A 16,236-nucleotide genomic window follows, 5' to 3' on the forward strand; every position below is an offset into this window, starting at 1 on the left:
GAGGACCCCTGGGGATCCCAGGAGGGGGAAAAGCCTTGACCTTCACTGGAATAGTGGAGGGGGCCAAAAGCCTCCATCTCCTCTCAAGGGGTGTGGTAAGAGAATCTGGTTGCTAGGTGGCGTAGGCAAGAACAGGAGAGGAGGGGCAGTGAGTCAGTTAGAGCAGAACTCCATAGGGCTCAGTGAGGAGCAGACCTGTGGGGCTGTTGCTGTCTAACAGCGCCCACGCAGTGGCTACTGACGGGGGAGAACGGTCACCTAGGAGTGCTACCCGAAACCCATCTCCAGCTAGAGAGAGAGCACAGAGTGGGAAGTAAGGAGACTGCTAGGGAGAACCAGGCCCAAACGGGCGGCAGATCCCGAAGCGGAGATAGATCCAGCTTTCTTTTGCTAAACCTGCCGGTGTGGGGCTCTCAAAGCCCACGCCACAACACCACAAAAAGCCGCAGCCACGTAGCCACAGTTAGGGCCCATAGCTCACAGGAGGCAAGAAGCTGGAGTGATCTGGTCCAGGCGACAAGCAAACGGCAAACGAAGGGGAGTGAGGCTTCAGCAACTTCCCTGGGTGACCCCCATAGGGACTAAAAGTCGGGGTCACCCCAAACCACCAAGGGCTAAGGAAGGCGAGTTGGTAGTCACCCTCACAAGTCAGCCTGAAGGACACCTGGTTCCCACTTGGTTCATCCCAGCTACGCCCGGGTTACTCACCCTGCCATCAACTGTGAGTAAAAACCCTGAAAGACATCCTGCCTGTGTTGAGTCATTCTGCGCCTTGTAGTTCTACACATCTACACAGGGCCCTGGGGCTTGCCTCACTCTCAGGGGGCTATTCCAACTAACTGCACTCACCATCAGCCCCAGGCGTCCCTCAACCTGCAGTGGCGGTCCCCCCCCACTGACCGCAATACTGAGAGTGGCGTCACGACAAGAAGAAGATCTCCTACCTGTGACCAGATCCAGCTGAGTGGAGTCCCTGAAGGTAATGCACCGACACAACACCTGTGGGGCTTCACACTACTAATTTAAAATAATGAAAAATAGTAGTGTTCATTGATTTTTTTTATTTTTAGTTTTTTGGGTTTTTTTTTTAGTTTTTTTGTTAGTTTACTGTCTGTGGTTGATGCATAGAAGAATAATGCCGTAGTCACACCCTGACAGTTATGGCTCATCGTTTGCCCACATTTCTTGGCCTTTTATTGCAATGTTTTCCAAATTGGATCTCATTTTAGTATTGGCAAAAAAGAAACTGATGAAGGACAAATAAGCCAAAAACCATAAATGACATAAAATTGTTCTGCTGTATGTGTTGTGGTCTAGGAGTCTACCCAACGAATGCCAAACATAACCTGACTGATGCCATTGACAAGGAGCGTCAGCATCAATCTACAGATCTTTGGAAGCCAACGGAATGTTTTTGAAAAGGAGATTATATATTTATTTATTATATATTTATAATATTTTCTTGTTCAGTTTTCAATGTAGCAAATCCTTTCTCCAGACCAAAAGAAATCAAACCAAACCAAAAGGGTTATCATCACTTGACCTTCTTAAATTCCACCTCTGACAAACTATTGAATACTCGGCAAATACAACCAATAAGTTCAGTGATCGCAATCAAGACCTGTAACTTGCACATTTAAAGATTTGTTTATTTCTTATTATTAAATCTGCAGAAACCACGTTATGAAATTCGGTGGAAGGTGATTGAGTCGATCAGTCCTGATGGACATGAGTACATCTATGTGGATCCTCTACAGCTTCCATATGACTCGAGCTGGGAAATTTCAAGAGACAAACTAGTTCTAGGTAATTGCTGAAGCGTACAATGCATGCTGGGAGGGATGGGTCTTGTCCATATGGGGTCTTGGGCCAAAGAACAAGACGTAAGGTATATATTTTCCTAATCATAGGTGGTTATCGCAGCCCATTTATAAATGGGACAATTGATCTCTTGACTTGACGTTTTATGACCATGATATTGCTGTAAGACACTTAGTTGTACACTTTGTATACTATAAGATAGCATACACATTCAACACACAAATATCCCTAATAGAGAGGAGAGAACCCAAGATTCATTGTTCGGTTCAGGTCAAGTCCGGGACCCAAACCAAGTCTGGCTGCATCCACCAAACCAAATGTCAGGCTGTACAAAGGCCTAGTAAGATGTAGTACAGCGTATTCACCACTAGGTGGCAGCAGAGTAGTGAAGGACAGACAAAGTCACACTGTAACTGAAAGGCAGCTGAAGTACAGCAGAGTAACTTCAGCAGGCAGTTAACAGACGAACTACCAGGGGGCAATAGAGTAGTCAAGCAGTCAGGGTCTAGCCAGAAAAGTCAAGTCACTGTAAATGGAGGATCAAAATCAAGTCAGAAAACAGGACCGATTCGGAAGCCGGGAAATCAGGAATGCAGAGGGAAACACAAACAACATACAGGAGAGGGAAATCTGGGACCGGGACAGGCAGACGAATGGGGAAGGGTACAGGTCAGGGCATGGTAACAGGGAGGCAGGAAAGATCGGGAACCCTCACCAGACCCAGTATACAAGCTACAAGGTAGAAATATTACTGGCACATGAACCATAGGTAGAGAAGCAAGATATAGCATCCTGGGATCTGGAACGAGGCAAGGGAAATTAACCCCTGACATGACCAGACCAGAGCTGGGTGTAACCACAGCAGGGAAAAGCCGGCCTGGATCATGACACCAAACTTCCACAAGTCCACTCATCTCTAGTCCCTAATCCTGAAGGTCATCTACTCATATGGTTTAACTTTTGTCAACTTTAGTAATTGGGGAAATCCTCAAAGAGCAGTTTCATTATAAAACAGAGGACACATTTTTCATCGACTTGGGTAATCAATGAGATTGACCCAACCCAAAGGGTCTTTGAAGTATCATGGCCTTCAGCCTTTAATTCTCGGCTTTCTGCATTATTACACTTATGAAATCAAATACCATTAACTCAGAGACCCAAAATATCCTCAAGATAAAGGGTTTTTCCCATCTTTGTAGATGGATGTTGTCGCATAGTGCTTGTAAATACAAGTAATTTGTAATTATTTACTGCTTAATAAAAATGTCACCCTTTCTTGAGATATTAACACTATATCTTTTGTTTACAGTTTGTTCCCTTGTAGACCAACCACAAGTGCAAAACAAGCGCAGTGCCTGCAAGTTCTTCTCAATTGAGTTTGTAAGCACTGTTTTGAAGCTGTCCAGGATCCCTGGAGTGAGCTGTTACCTCTTAATCCTAGATGGCTTCAGCATAGTGCTTCCAAGTTAGACAGCAGCAGTGGTCGGTCCCTTTAGATAACCAGCTATAGAAAAGTGTTAATCTCGCAGGAAAGACTGGAAATTTTAAATGAGCAGTAATTGGCAAAAGTGTTTGTTTTTACAAGCGTTATGCAAAAATATTAATCTGTAGTGGGTGGGCCTACCCCCTACTAGTTTAGCATAGTTACCCGGCATTGTGATTATTAAAAGTGTTGAATTTTATGTTTTTATGTGATGTGTTAGGGCACCCCCTAGTGGCCGGGTGGGACGGCTGTTGCCACCGGGGAGGAGGAGTCGGCCGGATATCTAGGCGAGGTCTGAATGTGTGTGGGGGAGAGAGATCCGGGTCAGCGGAGTGCGAGCATCTGCAGCGGCAAGTGCGATAGTGTGAGCGGAACATCAAGGGACACCAGAGAGGAGGAGGTGGACGTAACCTCAGAGCCTATTCTGCCGGTGTGGGTCCGGTGTATGCTTGGCTGAATAGTGGGCGCCCGAAGGAAGTAGAGTACGGAGGGCATATCCCCACCCGAGGTGGCGTTTGGTCAGGGTGTACCCAGCTCCACTGAAAGTCTACAACTGCCTGTTTCTTTACTGTCTGCTGTTCGGATTATAGGACTGTGCTGAATAAATGTTCTCTTTTATTGCATTCAACTCCTGCCTGAAGTCTTTTTGTGTAATGGAGAACGAAGACACTGACACACACTGTTTTAACTCTGGAGAAGTGATGAAGCCAGGGATGTGCCTGCACCATAGTGCTGCCACGACTACACAGCCAGAGGCCTCCCTGTCTGGTCACTTCATGTGGCGTAGTCGGCAGGATACGAGTCCCCTGCTAGGGACCCAAGAGACTGGAGATCAGGTCGTGCCTGAAGCACAAGATCCGGACCATGATACAAGATTTCCAGTCCCGTGGTGGGAAGAGAACCTAGTACCCGTAGCGTTGGACCGGGTACAAGATGGCGGCAAGGAGGCCGTTATCTGTGAGGAAGAGAAGGCGCGGAAAATTGGCGCCAAAAGAAGAGCCTGGGGCTGGCCGGCGCCGAAGAAAAAGGACAGAGTACTCCGCCCAAAGAGGGGAGGCGCCAGCTCCAGGGCATTAAAGACGAAGAAAAGGAAAAAGAAGTACCTCAGCGGAGGAGTCGAGATGATGCGCAAGGCTGGGGGTGGAGTTTGTTCAAGAGCGGGAAACGAAGACCCGCCTCCACTTCCTCCAGTCTCAGCGTCGACACCACCGCCATTACCAGCGATTCCGTTGAGAACCGAGATGGAGAACTTTGGGCAACCTGCGGAGTTGGCGACGACTATGGCCCAGCAGTTTGTGACCGGGGTGGTTGTTAAATTCAACCAGCAGGAGGGGTATGGATTCATCCGTGAAGTAGAGACCGGGGATGACTACTTCTACAACCGAGTTCACCTGGACGTAGAAGGACTCCCCAAGCGACTCCATACCCTGTGGCCGGGCGAGAAAGTCAGCTTCTTGCCGGACAAAGGTAGCCGCGGTCTGTTTGCGGTGTGTGTTTCCCGCATGCCCACCACCCGGGAAGCGGAGCAGTGGCAGGAGGAGATTGCGTGGGAGGAGCAGCAAGAGCGACGACAGAGCCGTACCAGACCGGCCGCGCCTCCTCAACCCCGGCGCGTACCGACGGCTGCCCCGGAAACAGTGGCAGAGCCAGCCCTCGATCCGGAGAAGCTTCCAACCGTGGTGGCGGTGACGCAAAATGTCAACAACAAACCAGTTTTCATGCTGGACGCGTCGCCCGCCGCACCACCACCGTCCCGGGCAGAGACGCCATCACCGCCAAGAGGTGCTGCGGCAGCTGTGCCGGAGGAGCCGTGCTACGCTCCGGTGTCTTTCAGGCGGATTCGCCGCCAGCCAGGACAATCTCTGGGGGCCTATATCCAGGCTCAAGCGGAAGAATGGAAGAGAGCCTGGCCCCCAGAGTAAGCTGTTCGCTCCAGCACCTGTGAAGACCGGAATTGTTGTAAACCGGCAGAAAGTTGCTTTTGTTGAAAAGTTTTACGGGCCTGTTGCCCTCCAGCAAAGACCGGGAGCGCTATTGAAGCCTCCGGGCGCACATCTAAGACCGGGAGCGCTATTGAAGCCTCCGGGCGCACATCTAAGACCGGGAGCGCTATTGAAGCCTCCGGGCACCTCCAGCAAAGACCGGGAGCGCTATTGAAGCCTCCGGGCGCTATCCAGAGACCGGGAGCGCTGTTGCGCCATTAAGCGTCCCTAAAGACCGGGAGCGCCGCTGAACTGGTGCCGCTGTTGAGGACTGACCCAGAAGGTTTTTATGTGCTATTATGTTTAAAGTTTTAGAGCCTTGCCGGGAGGCTCGGATTTTTAAGAGGGGAGGCATGTAGTGGGTGGGCCTACCCCCTACTAGTTTAGCATAGTTACCCGGCATTGTGATTATTAAAAGTGTTGAATTTTATGTTTTTATGTGATGTGTTAGGGCACCCCCTAGTGGCCGGGTGGGACGGCTGTTGCCACCGGGGAGGAGGAGTCGGCCGGATATCTAGGCGAGGTCTGAATGTGTGTGGGGGAGAGAGATCCGGGTCAGCGGAGTGCGAGCATCTGCAGCGGCAAGTGCGATAGTGTGAGCGGAACATCAAGGGACACCAGAGAGGAGGAGGTGGACGTAACCTCAGAGCCTATTCTGCCGGTGTGGGTCCGGTGTATGCTTGGCTGAATAGTGGGTGCCCGAAGGAAGTAGAGTACGGAGGGCATATCCCCACCCGAGGTGACGTTTGGTCAGAGTGTCCCCAGCTCCACTAATATTGCCGTGATCCGCTGACCGGAGTGGTTTTTACCGGAGTGTCTGTCGAGCTGAGAGATCCGGGACAGCAGTGTGTGCACTTGGGCAGAGTGTGAGCGAAACAGCACGGGACACCGGAGATAAGGAGGTGGACGCAACCTCAGAGCCTATTCTGCCGGTGTGGGTCCGGTGTATGCTTGGCTGAATAGTGGGCGCCCGAAGGAAGTAGAGTACGGAGGGCATATCCCCACCCGAGGTGGCGTTTGGTCAGGGTGTACCCAGCTCCACTGAAAGTCTACAACTGCCTGTTTCTTTACTGTCTGCTGTTCGGATTATAGGACTGTGCTGAATAAATGTTCTCTTTTATTGCATTCAACTCCTGCCTGAAGTCTTTTTGTGTAATGGAGAACGAAGACACTGACACACACTGTTTTAACTCTGGAGAAGTGATGAAGCCAGGGATGTGCCTGCACCATAGTGCTGCCACGACTACACAGCCAGAGGCCTCCCTGTCTGGTCACTTCAAATCTATGAAGAAGCCAATGTGGAGCAAAGGTCAGGAGATCCTGTAGTCCCTTTATTCCAAGGAGGTTCACTTCCTAGTGTCACACAGAGTTTTGCACAAAAGGTCTTTGTTCACATTGCAGATTCTGACACTCTGCCCATGGTTTCTCTAGTGTCTGTGATCAACACAGGCAGGCTCGGGCGTCAAGTGTGCTGATTCATAGTCAGGTTAGCAAGAGTTAATCTCTGCTAGTCTGCTTGTGAGGCTCCTTTGATAACATGTGGTGGGGAAGCCAATCACATCGGTTCCCCTCCTATTTAAGCTGGATTAAATCTTCTACTCATGCCAGCTATAGTTTATTCTGTGTTGGTCTTTGAGCTTTTTGTGTCCCAGACCCTCTGGTGAAAGTGTTGCTTTTTGCTTGGAGCGGTTGTGAAGTATACCTCTGTTATCTAATTGCTTCCTTCTTGCTCTTGTTTTCCTCCTAATCTTTTACTATCTAATACGTGTGTGTCTGTGTGTGTGTGTGTGCGCACGCGCTGCGTGACAGAGTTTTGGTTTCCTCCTGTCTGTATATTTCTGTGGTTGTGGGAATTTCTCTCACTCCTGTCCCGTCCGTCCCTGGGGAGAGGGAGGGCATATCAGTTCAGGACTGGTCAGGAGCAGGGCCAGGAAGGAGACTCAAGCCTCTCCACCATTAAGAGTATCCCTGACATTAGGGATAGCTTAGGGCCCCCTAGCTTGAGGGTCAGCGTATGAGCCCCGGTTTCCTACTATCCCATAGTCATTGTGACACCTAGTGGCAGACCATGTTTCAGGACCATGTTTCAGGACCATGTTTCAGGACCATGTTTCAGGACCATGTTTCAGGACCATGTTTCAGGACCATGTTTCAGGACCATGTTTCAGACCATGTTTCAGACCATGTTTCAGACCATGTTTCAGACCATGCTTCAGACCATGCTTCAGACCATGCTTCAGACCATGCGGCTACAATGTTGCCCTCATTTGTCACTGTGCTACAAGACGGCAAGAAGCTGTCCAAATCTCCCTTCCGATAGCAATCTTCTTTACTATGCAGTCTCCTTTCTCCTATGTATGCTAATGCCCTATTGAATGAAGTGACATCTACATAAGTACCCCCAGGGCTCAGATCATACTATGCTCCCATAGGACATTTTACACGTCGAGAGATAAGGCAAATACTGCTGGGTTCTAGTGGAATATGAAGGCGCCAGTACCCATCGGTGAATGCCAACAGATCGCCTCCAAATTGAAGAAACATCTGTGCTGTTATACAATTTTAGCATTTATACATATTTGATTCAAAAACATATGGCTCCGGAATAATCTCCCACCTAGTTCACACCGTAAATGTCAGTGTAGTTAAGCATATGCTTGCTATAACGGTAAGGTAAAAATATAATTTTTGCATATCCTACATGTCTTCATCACTTTTTCTAGGGCTGATGTTAGAATCAGTGGTCATCGCTTAAAGGGAGTTTGTAAGAACAAAATGACTGCTCAAACCAAGCACAGGCGCGCTCCGTGCACCTTCATGTGGTCAAACAGATCAGTGCTACTTCCCATCTCCTTGTTTATTCATCTATCTATGTCCTTTATTGGCGCCTGTAAAGCCAGGGCTGTCAATCAAGGAAGAGGAGGGTGGGAATATAAAGTAGGTGGAGTTGTTTTGCCATTCAAAGGGTGAACCGGGTACCTGAGCTTGGTTTGAACAGTCACTAATTCCGTTACAATGTAATATGGTCAGTTTTACGTTATGGTAATTCAATATTTGCACAATTTAGTAGTTTATAGGGTTTGTTTATAGGAAGTATCTATGAACATAGCCAGCTCACTATAGATAGGTATTATCAGAACCTAGGCCTGGCACAACTTGTAAATCCAAACAAAAAATGGTCCAGCTCAACAAATATATGTTAATATTTCTTTAATACCTTATTCATAATGGATATAGTAAATCCATAAAAAAATCCATAAAAATTCCATATTACCAACGCATTTCTGGCATCAAGTGCCCTTACTCAATGTATATGCATGTGTGCCAGAAATGCGTTGGCCGTATGGATTATTATTTGAATATCCATTCATTGACCCAGACTATTATTCCTTTAATGTCCGGTACTGCAGCATTTCCCAAGCTTCTGAATGAGATGAAGTTGCAGTACCGGAATAATCCCGTGGACAAGTGTGGCGCTGTTTCTTGAAAAATACAGACCCCTTAATGTCCTCCTGAATAACCCTTTTAAGTCTGGAAAACCTACCAACACTTTCTTTCATTTTATTTAATTTATTTTGCATTTATCTTCCTCTTTACTCTGTTGCAAGGTCAGTTTTAGTGGTAAAAAATATAGTGTGGTGCACCATCTTTCCCCTTACAATTATGGCCCGACAAACCCGAAACACACTGTCCCAATTATAGTCAATCCAATCCGTGGCTGCCATTTGTGACCGTTATGGATCACTTGTAGAGCTTAGCGGACCCGTGGAGGTTTGGTTCGGTGGGTTCAGCCGGACTATTAGTAAAGTTCGGTTTGGGACCCGGACTTGACCTGAACCCCAATGGAAGTCACTAATTGGGCAGATCAGGTCTCTGCCCACATGCAGCCAGCCATAAACAGATCACTTCCGGGTGAGGGTAGGTGGGTTTTTTCTTTTTTTGGTGCACACTACATCCGATCATGCTCTTATTACCCCCAGGGCAAGCCGATCAAACACTACAAGTGGCTCGCACTGGGCTGAGCACCGAGCGTACCAAAGCACACAGCAATGCTCGCGCAAGTGGTTTACATACGTAAAGCAACCAAACTCTGTTTTTTTGGGAAATGTCTGTGTTATACAATTATGGCATATCCACAGGACTGAAAATAGTCTGGCTGGACCACAGGCATTTTATTTATGATCTCTTGGCAGTCAGATGTTTTATTAGGCAACATCATAAGATGCATCTGGGCATGCTCAACTGAAAATATTAGGATTAGAATATTAGAGTATTAGTAGAATATGGATCCAGTTGCAGCAGATGGGAACAGAACCCAGGTGTCATTATTAGGCCTAAGACACACAGCATGAAAATCAGCCCTAATCGGTCCGAGAAAACAATCGCAGCATGCTGCAGGTGTAATGCGAGACTTTCTCTCGCACCCATTCAAGTCTATGGGGCGAGAGAAAGATGGCCGTGCACTCACGTTACACCGGTGTACTGAGAGTGCAGGGCGAGAATGGCAATAGCCGGAGATGGAGGAGAGAGGGAGATAAATCCCTCCCTCCTCCTCCGTGCTGGCCAGCCCCTCCTTAGTGCTGGCCCTCCCCTCCTCAGTGCCGGCCCGTCCCCCGCAACTGAGGTCTGATCGCATGATCGGACCTCAGTCGCAGTGACACTCACATGACACTCGGCTCCTGCTGTGCTGCCAGCGTGAGCTGAGTGTCATGCGAGGATCACATTAGTCCCCATGTGGCCCCGGCCTTAGAGTGATGATAACTGCAAATCAGTGCAGATTTACAAATAAGTTGTATTGACATACATGATTAACGGGGTTGTCCAGGCTCTTAACATTGATGGCCTAGCCTTAGAATAGGTCATCAATGTCTGATCGTGGGAGTGTGTCACCCGGCACACCCTCCGATCAGCTGTTCCCGGTATTGGAGGCTGCTGGAACTACTCAGTTGTGGAGCCGCAAATAGTGGCCGTAGCTAGTGTCACGCTAGGTGCAGAGATGTACCAAGTGCACAACGAAAGGGAAGGGAAGGGAAACCCTGTATCTAGGGGAAGGGGAAGATGGTGACCCCTGACCAAAACTACTGCTGGTCCCTGGGGTCCCTCACCACCCTAGATAGGTTCCGCACATATGCGCCGAGCCAGATACCTCACCCTAGGTATCCCTAGTGCTGGGCCCTAAATAGGGAATGGAGGGGATGAGCTCTTCGTCAACCTCAATAAACAACTAAAGAAGACACAAGGAGAACACATAGGGATAAAAAAGCATGAACTACTTATCATTAAATGACTCCGGTAGGAGTTCAGCAACGCTTGAAGGAACTGAAAATATCACCAGCACAGCCCCATAGCAAGGAAGAAAGGGGTAATAAAACACCAAGGGAATACTGATAGTCAACAGGTGGGTGGAAGTCGAACTCTCGCTGGGTCTAATAGGGGGGAGGGATAAATCCAGCAGGAAAGCTACCTATACCAATGAATACTGACAGCTGAAACAATGTTTGGGCAGGGAGCATTCTGTGCTGCAAGTGACTTTCTACAGCCCAAAAACACCTGTGACACACCCATGACAGCTAGGTAATGGATGTCTGCCCCCTATTCGAATCAATAGGAGGCAGATGTGCAGTACCCGGCCATGGTCACCGCTCTGTTGATGGAACTGTGCATCTCCGCAACTGAGTAGTATCTGGAACAGTGATCGGTGGGGGTTCCGGTTGTCGCACCACCACTAATCAGACATTGATGACCTATCCTTTAAATAGGTCATACATACTAAAGTCCTCTTTAATTCTGTATGTACAGAAAACAGAGATCGCATTGTGATTTTGAGAAAAACCCTTCAACTGGTAATGGGGCAATAAAACGAATCTGATACCCAGGTGAAGAATAACCTTTTTATGATTCTGGAATAACACTCACTTCCACTCAATCACCATTCATGACTATTGTAGCTGATCTGATCCTTATCGCCTCTCGTTTTATAGTCATGCTCACGCATTTCATTACTTTTTTATATCTGTGCCCGTCGCTTACTGCCAATGGTACACTTCCGCCAAATAACTGCAATCACCTGACACTATTCCGCTCTGCCAGGTTTAACGGTACATTATATATTCATTTTATATTGTTATTAAAAAATACGGCTGTCACCACCTCTGCTCAGGAATGAAAGCATCAGCTCTCTACAAGCCGTTACCCGCTCATTAGCGACTCTACCGCAGGCTGCCAATTATACTTTACTGCCAATCGAAACAGAGACGGCGCAGAAGTATAGACCGAGAATGCAAATGCCCTCCTTTGCTTTCAGCGAGATGGAGATAGTTTAATAAATGCAGCCGGTTATCGTTACCGCCAGGCGCTGGTTTTTCTGATAGAAGTGGATGACTAGGCAAATGCTGCCCCCGTGTGGTCACTATGAGTATTTACAGGATAATGGAAAACATTTGCAAATAAAATACATAATTTCACAATTATAATAGTGTATAACGAGGAAAGGCAAATATAAAACAGTCATAGAAAACACACAATATTTCTTATTAAATCTTAATGGTAGGGGTGATGATAGGTATCATTTTACCAGGCAGCCATAATTGATGGTAGAGAACCTCTGGGAAGAAGCCCCAATAAATAACGGAGGAGCCTTATAATTCTATGCTCTGCTTGTATTATAGAGACCGGATCTCTGCTGAACCCAGTGCCAGACTAAAGGCCGCTTTACACGCTAGCGAGCATACCCGCCCCCGTTGGTTGTGCGCCACAGGCAAATCGCTGCCCGTGGCACACAACATCGCTTACACCCGTCACACGGACTTACCAACGTCGCTGTTGCCGGCGAACCGCCTCCTTTTCTAAGGGGGCAGTTAGTTCGGTGTCACAGCAGCGTCACTAAGCGGTCGCCCAATAGAAGCGGTATTAAAAGGGATATGTCATTATATTTTTTCCATTTAATCTGACCGCAGCATAATGTACAGACTGAGACCCTGATTCCAGTGATATATCACTTACTGGGCTACTTGCTGTAGTTTTGATAACATCACAAAAGGACTAATAAACCTGATGCTAGGCAGTCCTTAATAGTCACAAATTCTCTCAACCCCGCCCCCTCCACTGATTCTGCGTTTGGGCAGAATGAAGCCAATCAGTGGTGTGGGTGGGGTCATACAGAGCTCAGCATTGGTAGATCTGCAGCAGATAAAATAGCAATGTTATCAAAACTGCAGCAATCAGCTCAGTAAGTGATACATTGCTGGAATCGGGGTCTCTGCCCCTACGTCATGCTGCTCTCAGGTGAGGTCAAATATACCTGGTGACAGATTCCCTTTAACCCCTTGATGTAAGTTTTGCAGAGTCCTGGCAGAAATAACCCACCGATATCTTCCAGCCACAGGGCCACCAACCCCCTGAAATTCCTGTTCACCTTTAAGACACAGAATACAAATTTTTTAAGAGTATTTTACGTAGCTACGGCAGCCATTTTTTTCAAACATTTAGACCATTTTAATTTAGATTTATTAATACAAAAGAAACCACTGACCTCAAGGCTGTGTATAGCTGAAACGCGTTGGTTTCTATCCCAGTTTTTGCACATATTGTTGGATGGTCTGACTGCTGAATTGATTATTATGGAAGAATAAAATTGAAGTTTTATCCTAAAGTATCCTCCATTTGGGTCAGGTTCCAATCTTCCCACTTTGCTGGATTCAGTTTTTTTTATTGATCTTTATACCGGGCCAAGGTGTATCCGTGGGATCCACAGGAACTGGGTGAAGTGGGTGATGACACGCCCACCAGGGCCATGGGGCACTCAGACCGGGCCAGTTCTATTGGGAGGGTTTCCCGACGGCAGGGCCCGACTCCGTGATCCTGGCGGTGTCATTTAAAATAAGATGCTGGGGGATTATTTACATGGGATGATTTGTGACGCCTCCCGTAGTATGCGGCAAGATAGGTGCCGCCACTGCTATTCAGTTGCCTTGGGGTCGGTAGTGACGCAACTGAGTTGGTATAGCTCTCCAAGGGTAGAGCTGGACCCCAGGGCTATCGATGGAGTAGAGATGTAAAAGCGGGGTGCAAGGCCGAAGGCACAGACAATAACTGGGCAACACAGGAATGCAGTCACAAGTTCTTTACTCACAGTTGGCAGTGCCAGGTTATACGACTAGTGAAATGCTGTCCTCGGAGTGCTGAGTCCTGCTGTGATGTGCCCCAGTCAATTCCCGGATAGTTCGGAGGCACAATTTGGTGCACCCCTCTGTGTACCTTCCCTGGTCGTCTTCCTGTGCTGGCCTCTCCCACCTGCCCAGCACCACACACACAGTGCCCCAAGCCGGTGTCTGCTGATCCTTTTGATCGGTGGCTATCCTGCCTTGTCCCTTGGCCTATGTGGTCACCTTTTCATCGAGTTGTGTGCGGTAGTGGTACTTGAAGAAACCTCAGCCTCCGGTTTACTAGTTGAGCCTGGTTGTTCTCCACTAGTCTAGGGACCGGTTCCCCTATGCGGCCAAGTCCCTCAACACCGATATGCCGGCTGTGGATACCAGCCCACGGATGGATGGCGCCCTTCCCATAGCTCTAAGACTCCTTCTTTTCTGATCCTGGGACGAGCTGCTCCAGCTCCAGACCCCAGGACCTCTCTCCTCCACGTCCATTTCCTGACTCACAAACGTTCTACAGTCTGCTCCCACTAACTAAACCCCACAACCCCACAAGTATTACCCCAATTGCCAATGCACCAGGGCAATCAGAAAGAGCTGAGAAAAGCACCAGAATTAGTGCATCTAGTGGATGCGCCAATTCTGGGAAACTGCGAGCTGCTATTTTTAGGTTGAGAAGGGCCAAATAACCCTGGGCCTTCCCACCCTGATAATACCGGCCCCCAGCTGTCAGTCCTACCATGGCTGGTTATCAAAAATAGAGCGGAGCTCACACCGATATTTTTCTAATTATTTAAATAATTTAAAATAACAGCGCGGGGTCCCTTCTACAATAACCAGTGCAGGTAAAGCCGACAGCTGAGGCTTGCAGCCCACAGGTCACCTGCGTTTTACCTGCGATGGTTATCAAAAACAGGTGGGACCCCATGTCATTTTTTATATATTTATTTATTTTTAATTTATTCCCTATCCACATCTCATTTTGTTTCCTTTTGCAGCCCCTCAGACCTTACTACAACCATTTTACAGTACAGAAGTTCAGGTCCCCATTGACTTACATGGTGTCCGGGTCTCGAACCGAACTTTTAACTAAAGTCCGACCCAAACTGCCATAGGTCCACTCGCAGTATTTCTCCCACTGCATGGATGGCTCCCAATATTATCCACACACTATAATATGACCCCCAATATTTCCCCCAAACTGTAACATGGTCCCCAATATTTCCCTTACACTGCAATATGGTCCCCAGTATTTCCCTCACACTATACAGTAATATGGCCCCCAGAATTTTCGCCACACTGTATTTCCCCCACGCTGTATCATGGCCCCCAGTATTTCTCCCACACTGTATCATGGCTCCCAGTATTCCTCCCATACTGTATCATGGCCCCCAGTATTGAGATTGAGAGAGAGATCGAGGGAGAAAGAGAAATATCCCGGATCGTGCACCCGAAATTCCGGGTCGGACTCGGATCTGCCGTTCAAACCGCGCAGATCCGGATTTTGCGGATCTGGGTCCGCTCAACACTAATCCTGAGGGGTCTGCCAGAAGACAGGGCACGCAGAGTCTCAGCATGATTCCCTCATCACGCCTCTCTACGCCCCCCCCTCATCTAGACGTCTGGGAGCGGTAGTGCACTGAGATCATGTCTCCCTGCTCTACTGCAGAGTTTAACTGTATCGGTGCTGCACACACCTATACAGTTTTCAGTGGTTCACCTCTCTACAAGGCAATAGGCCTCAAATATATCGGGGCAGAGCAGGACCCAGACATGACTGTTTCACACCTTCCCATGGAAAAACTAAATAGACAAGGTGCACAGCCTAAAAAAAGGGGGAGCTATGCCATGCCCCCATATGTACAATGTACAAAAACCTATAGACAGATGGATCCATCCACCCCATTTGAATTTACATGTTGCATTAGCACGGAATATGCATTTAACAACCAATCCTTCTGCATATATTTCTCTTCACACGTTGGCCAGGCTTGTCATGATTCAATATCACATCTAGATGAGATGCTAATTGAGATCTGTATACTGCCAATGCTCAATCCCACATCAGTGTAGCCCTGAGTGTTACATCTCACAGGAAGCGCCGCATGTGCAGACTATAATGACATGGCATTACAGAACTCACTTTAGTCAGATCAGTATTGTAATTTAAAATGCACTGTAAAGATGGATGGAGAGATGTATGGATGGAGGGAGAGATGGATGGATGGAGGGAGAGATGGATGGATGGAGGGAGAGATGGATGGATGGAGGGAGAGATGGATGGATGGAGAGATGGATGGATGGAGGGAGAGATGGATGGATGGAGGGAGAGATGGATGGATGGAGGGAGAGACGGATGGATGGAAAGATGGATGGATGGAGAGATGGATGGATGGAGAGATGGATGGATGGAGAGATGGATGGATGGAGAGATGGATGGATGGAGAGATGAATGGATGGAGAGATGGATGGATGGAGAGATGGATGGATGGATGGAGAGATGGAGGGATGGATGGGGAAATGGATGGATGGGGAAATGGATGGAGGGATGGGGAAATGGATGGATGAATTGAAAGATGGATGGCTGGAGAGATGGATGGATGGGGGGATGGATGGAGAGATGGATTGATGGATGGAGAGATGGATGGATGGATGGAGAGATGGATGGATGGAGAGATGGATGGATGGAGAGATGGATGGATGGAGAGATGGATGGATGGAGAGATGGATGGATGGAGAGATGGATGGATGGAGAGATGGATGGATGGAGAGATGGATGGATGGAGAGATGAATGGATGG

The 16,236-nt window shown here is 48.0% G+C and overlaps 1 protein-coding gene across 1 annotated transcript in view; it reads left to right on the top strand.

Annotated features, from left to right (window-relative positions):
* Window positions 1–16,236, top strand: part of PDGFRB (platelet derived growth factor receptor beta) — a 228,772-nt gene that overhangs the window by 172,001 nt on the left and 40,535 nt on the right. The window contains exon 12 of the mRNA XM_075344366.1: window positions 1,674–1,806. Within this exon, the coding sequence (XP_075200481.1) occupies window positions 1,674–1,806 (133 nt within the window). The remainder of the gene's footprint in view (window positions 1–1,673; window positions 1,807–16,236) is intronic.

This window comes from Anomaloglossus baeobatrachus, chromosome 4 (genome assembly GCF_048569485.1).
Source record: "Anomaloglossus baeobatrachus isolate aAnoBae1 chromosome 4, aAnoBae1.hap1, whole genome shotgun sequence".
In the NCBI taxonomy this organism is placed as follows: Eukaryota; Metazoa; Chordata; class Amphibia; order Anura; family Aromobatidae; genus Anomaloglossus; species Anomaloglossus baeobatrachus.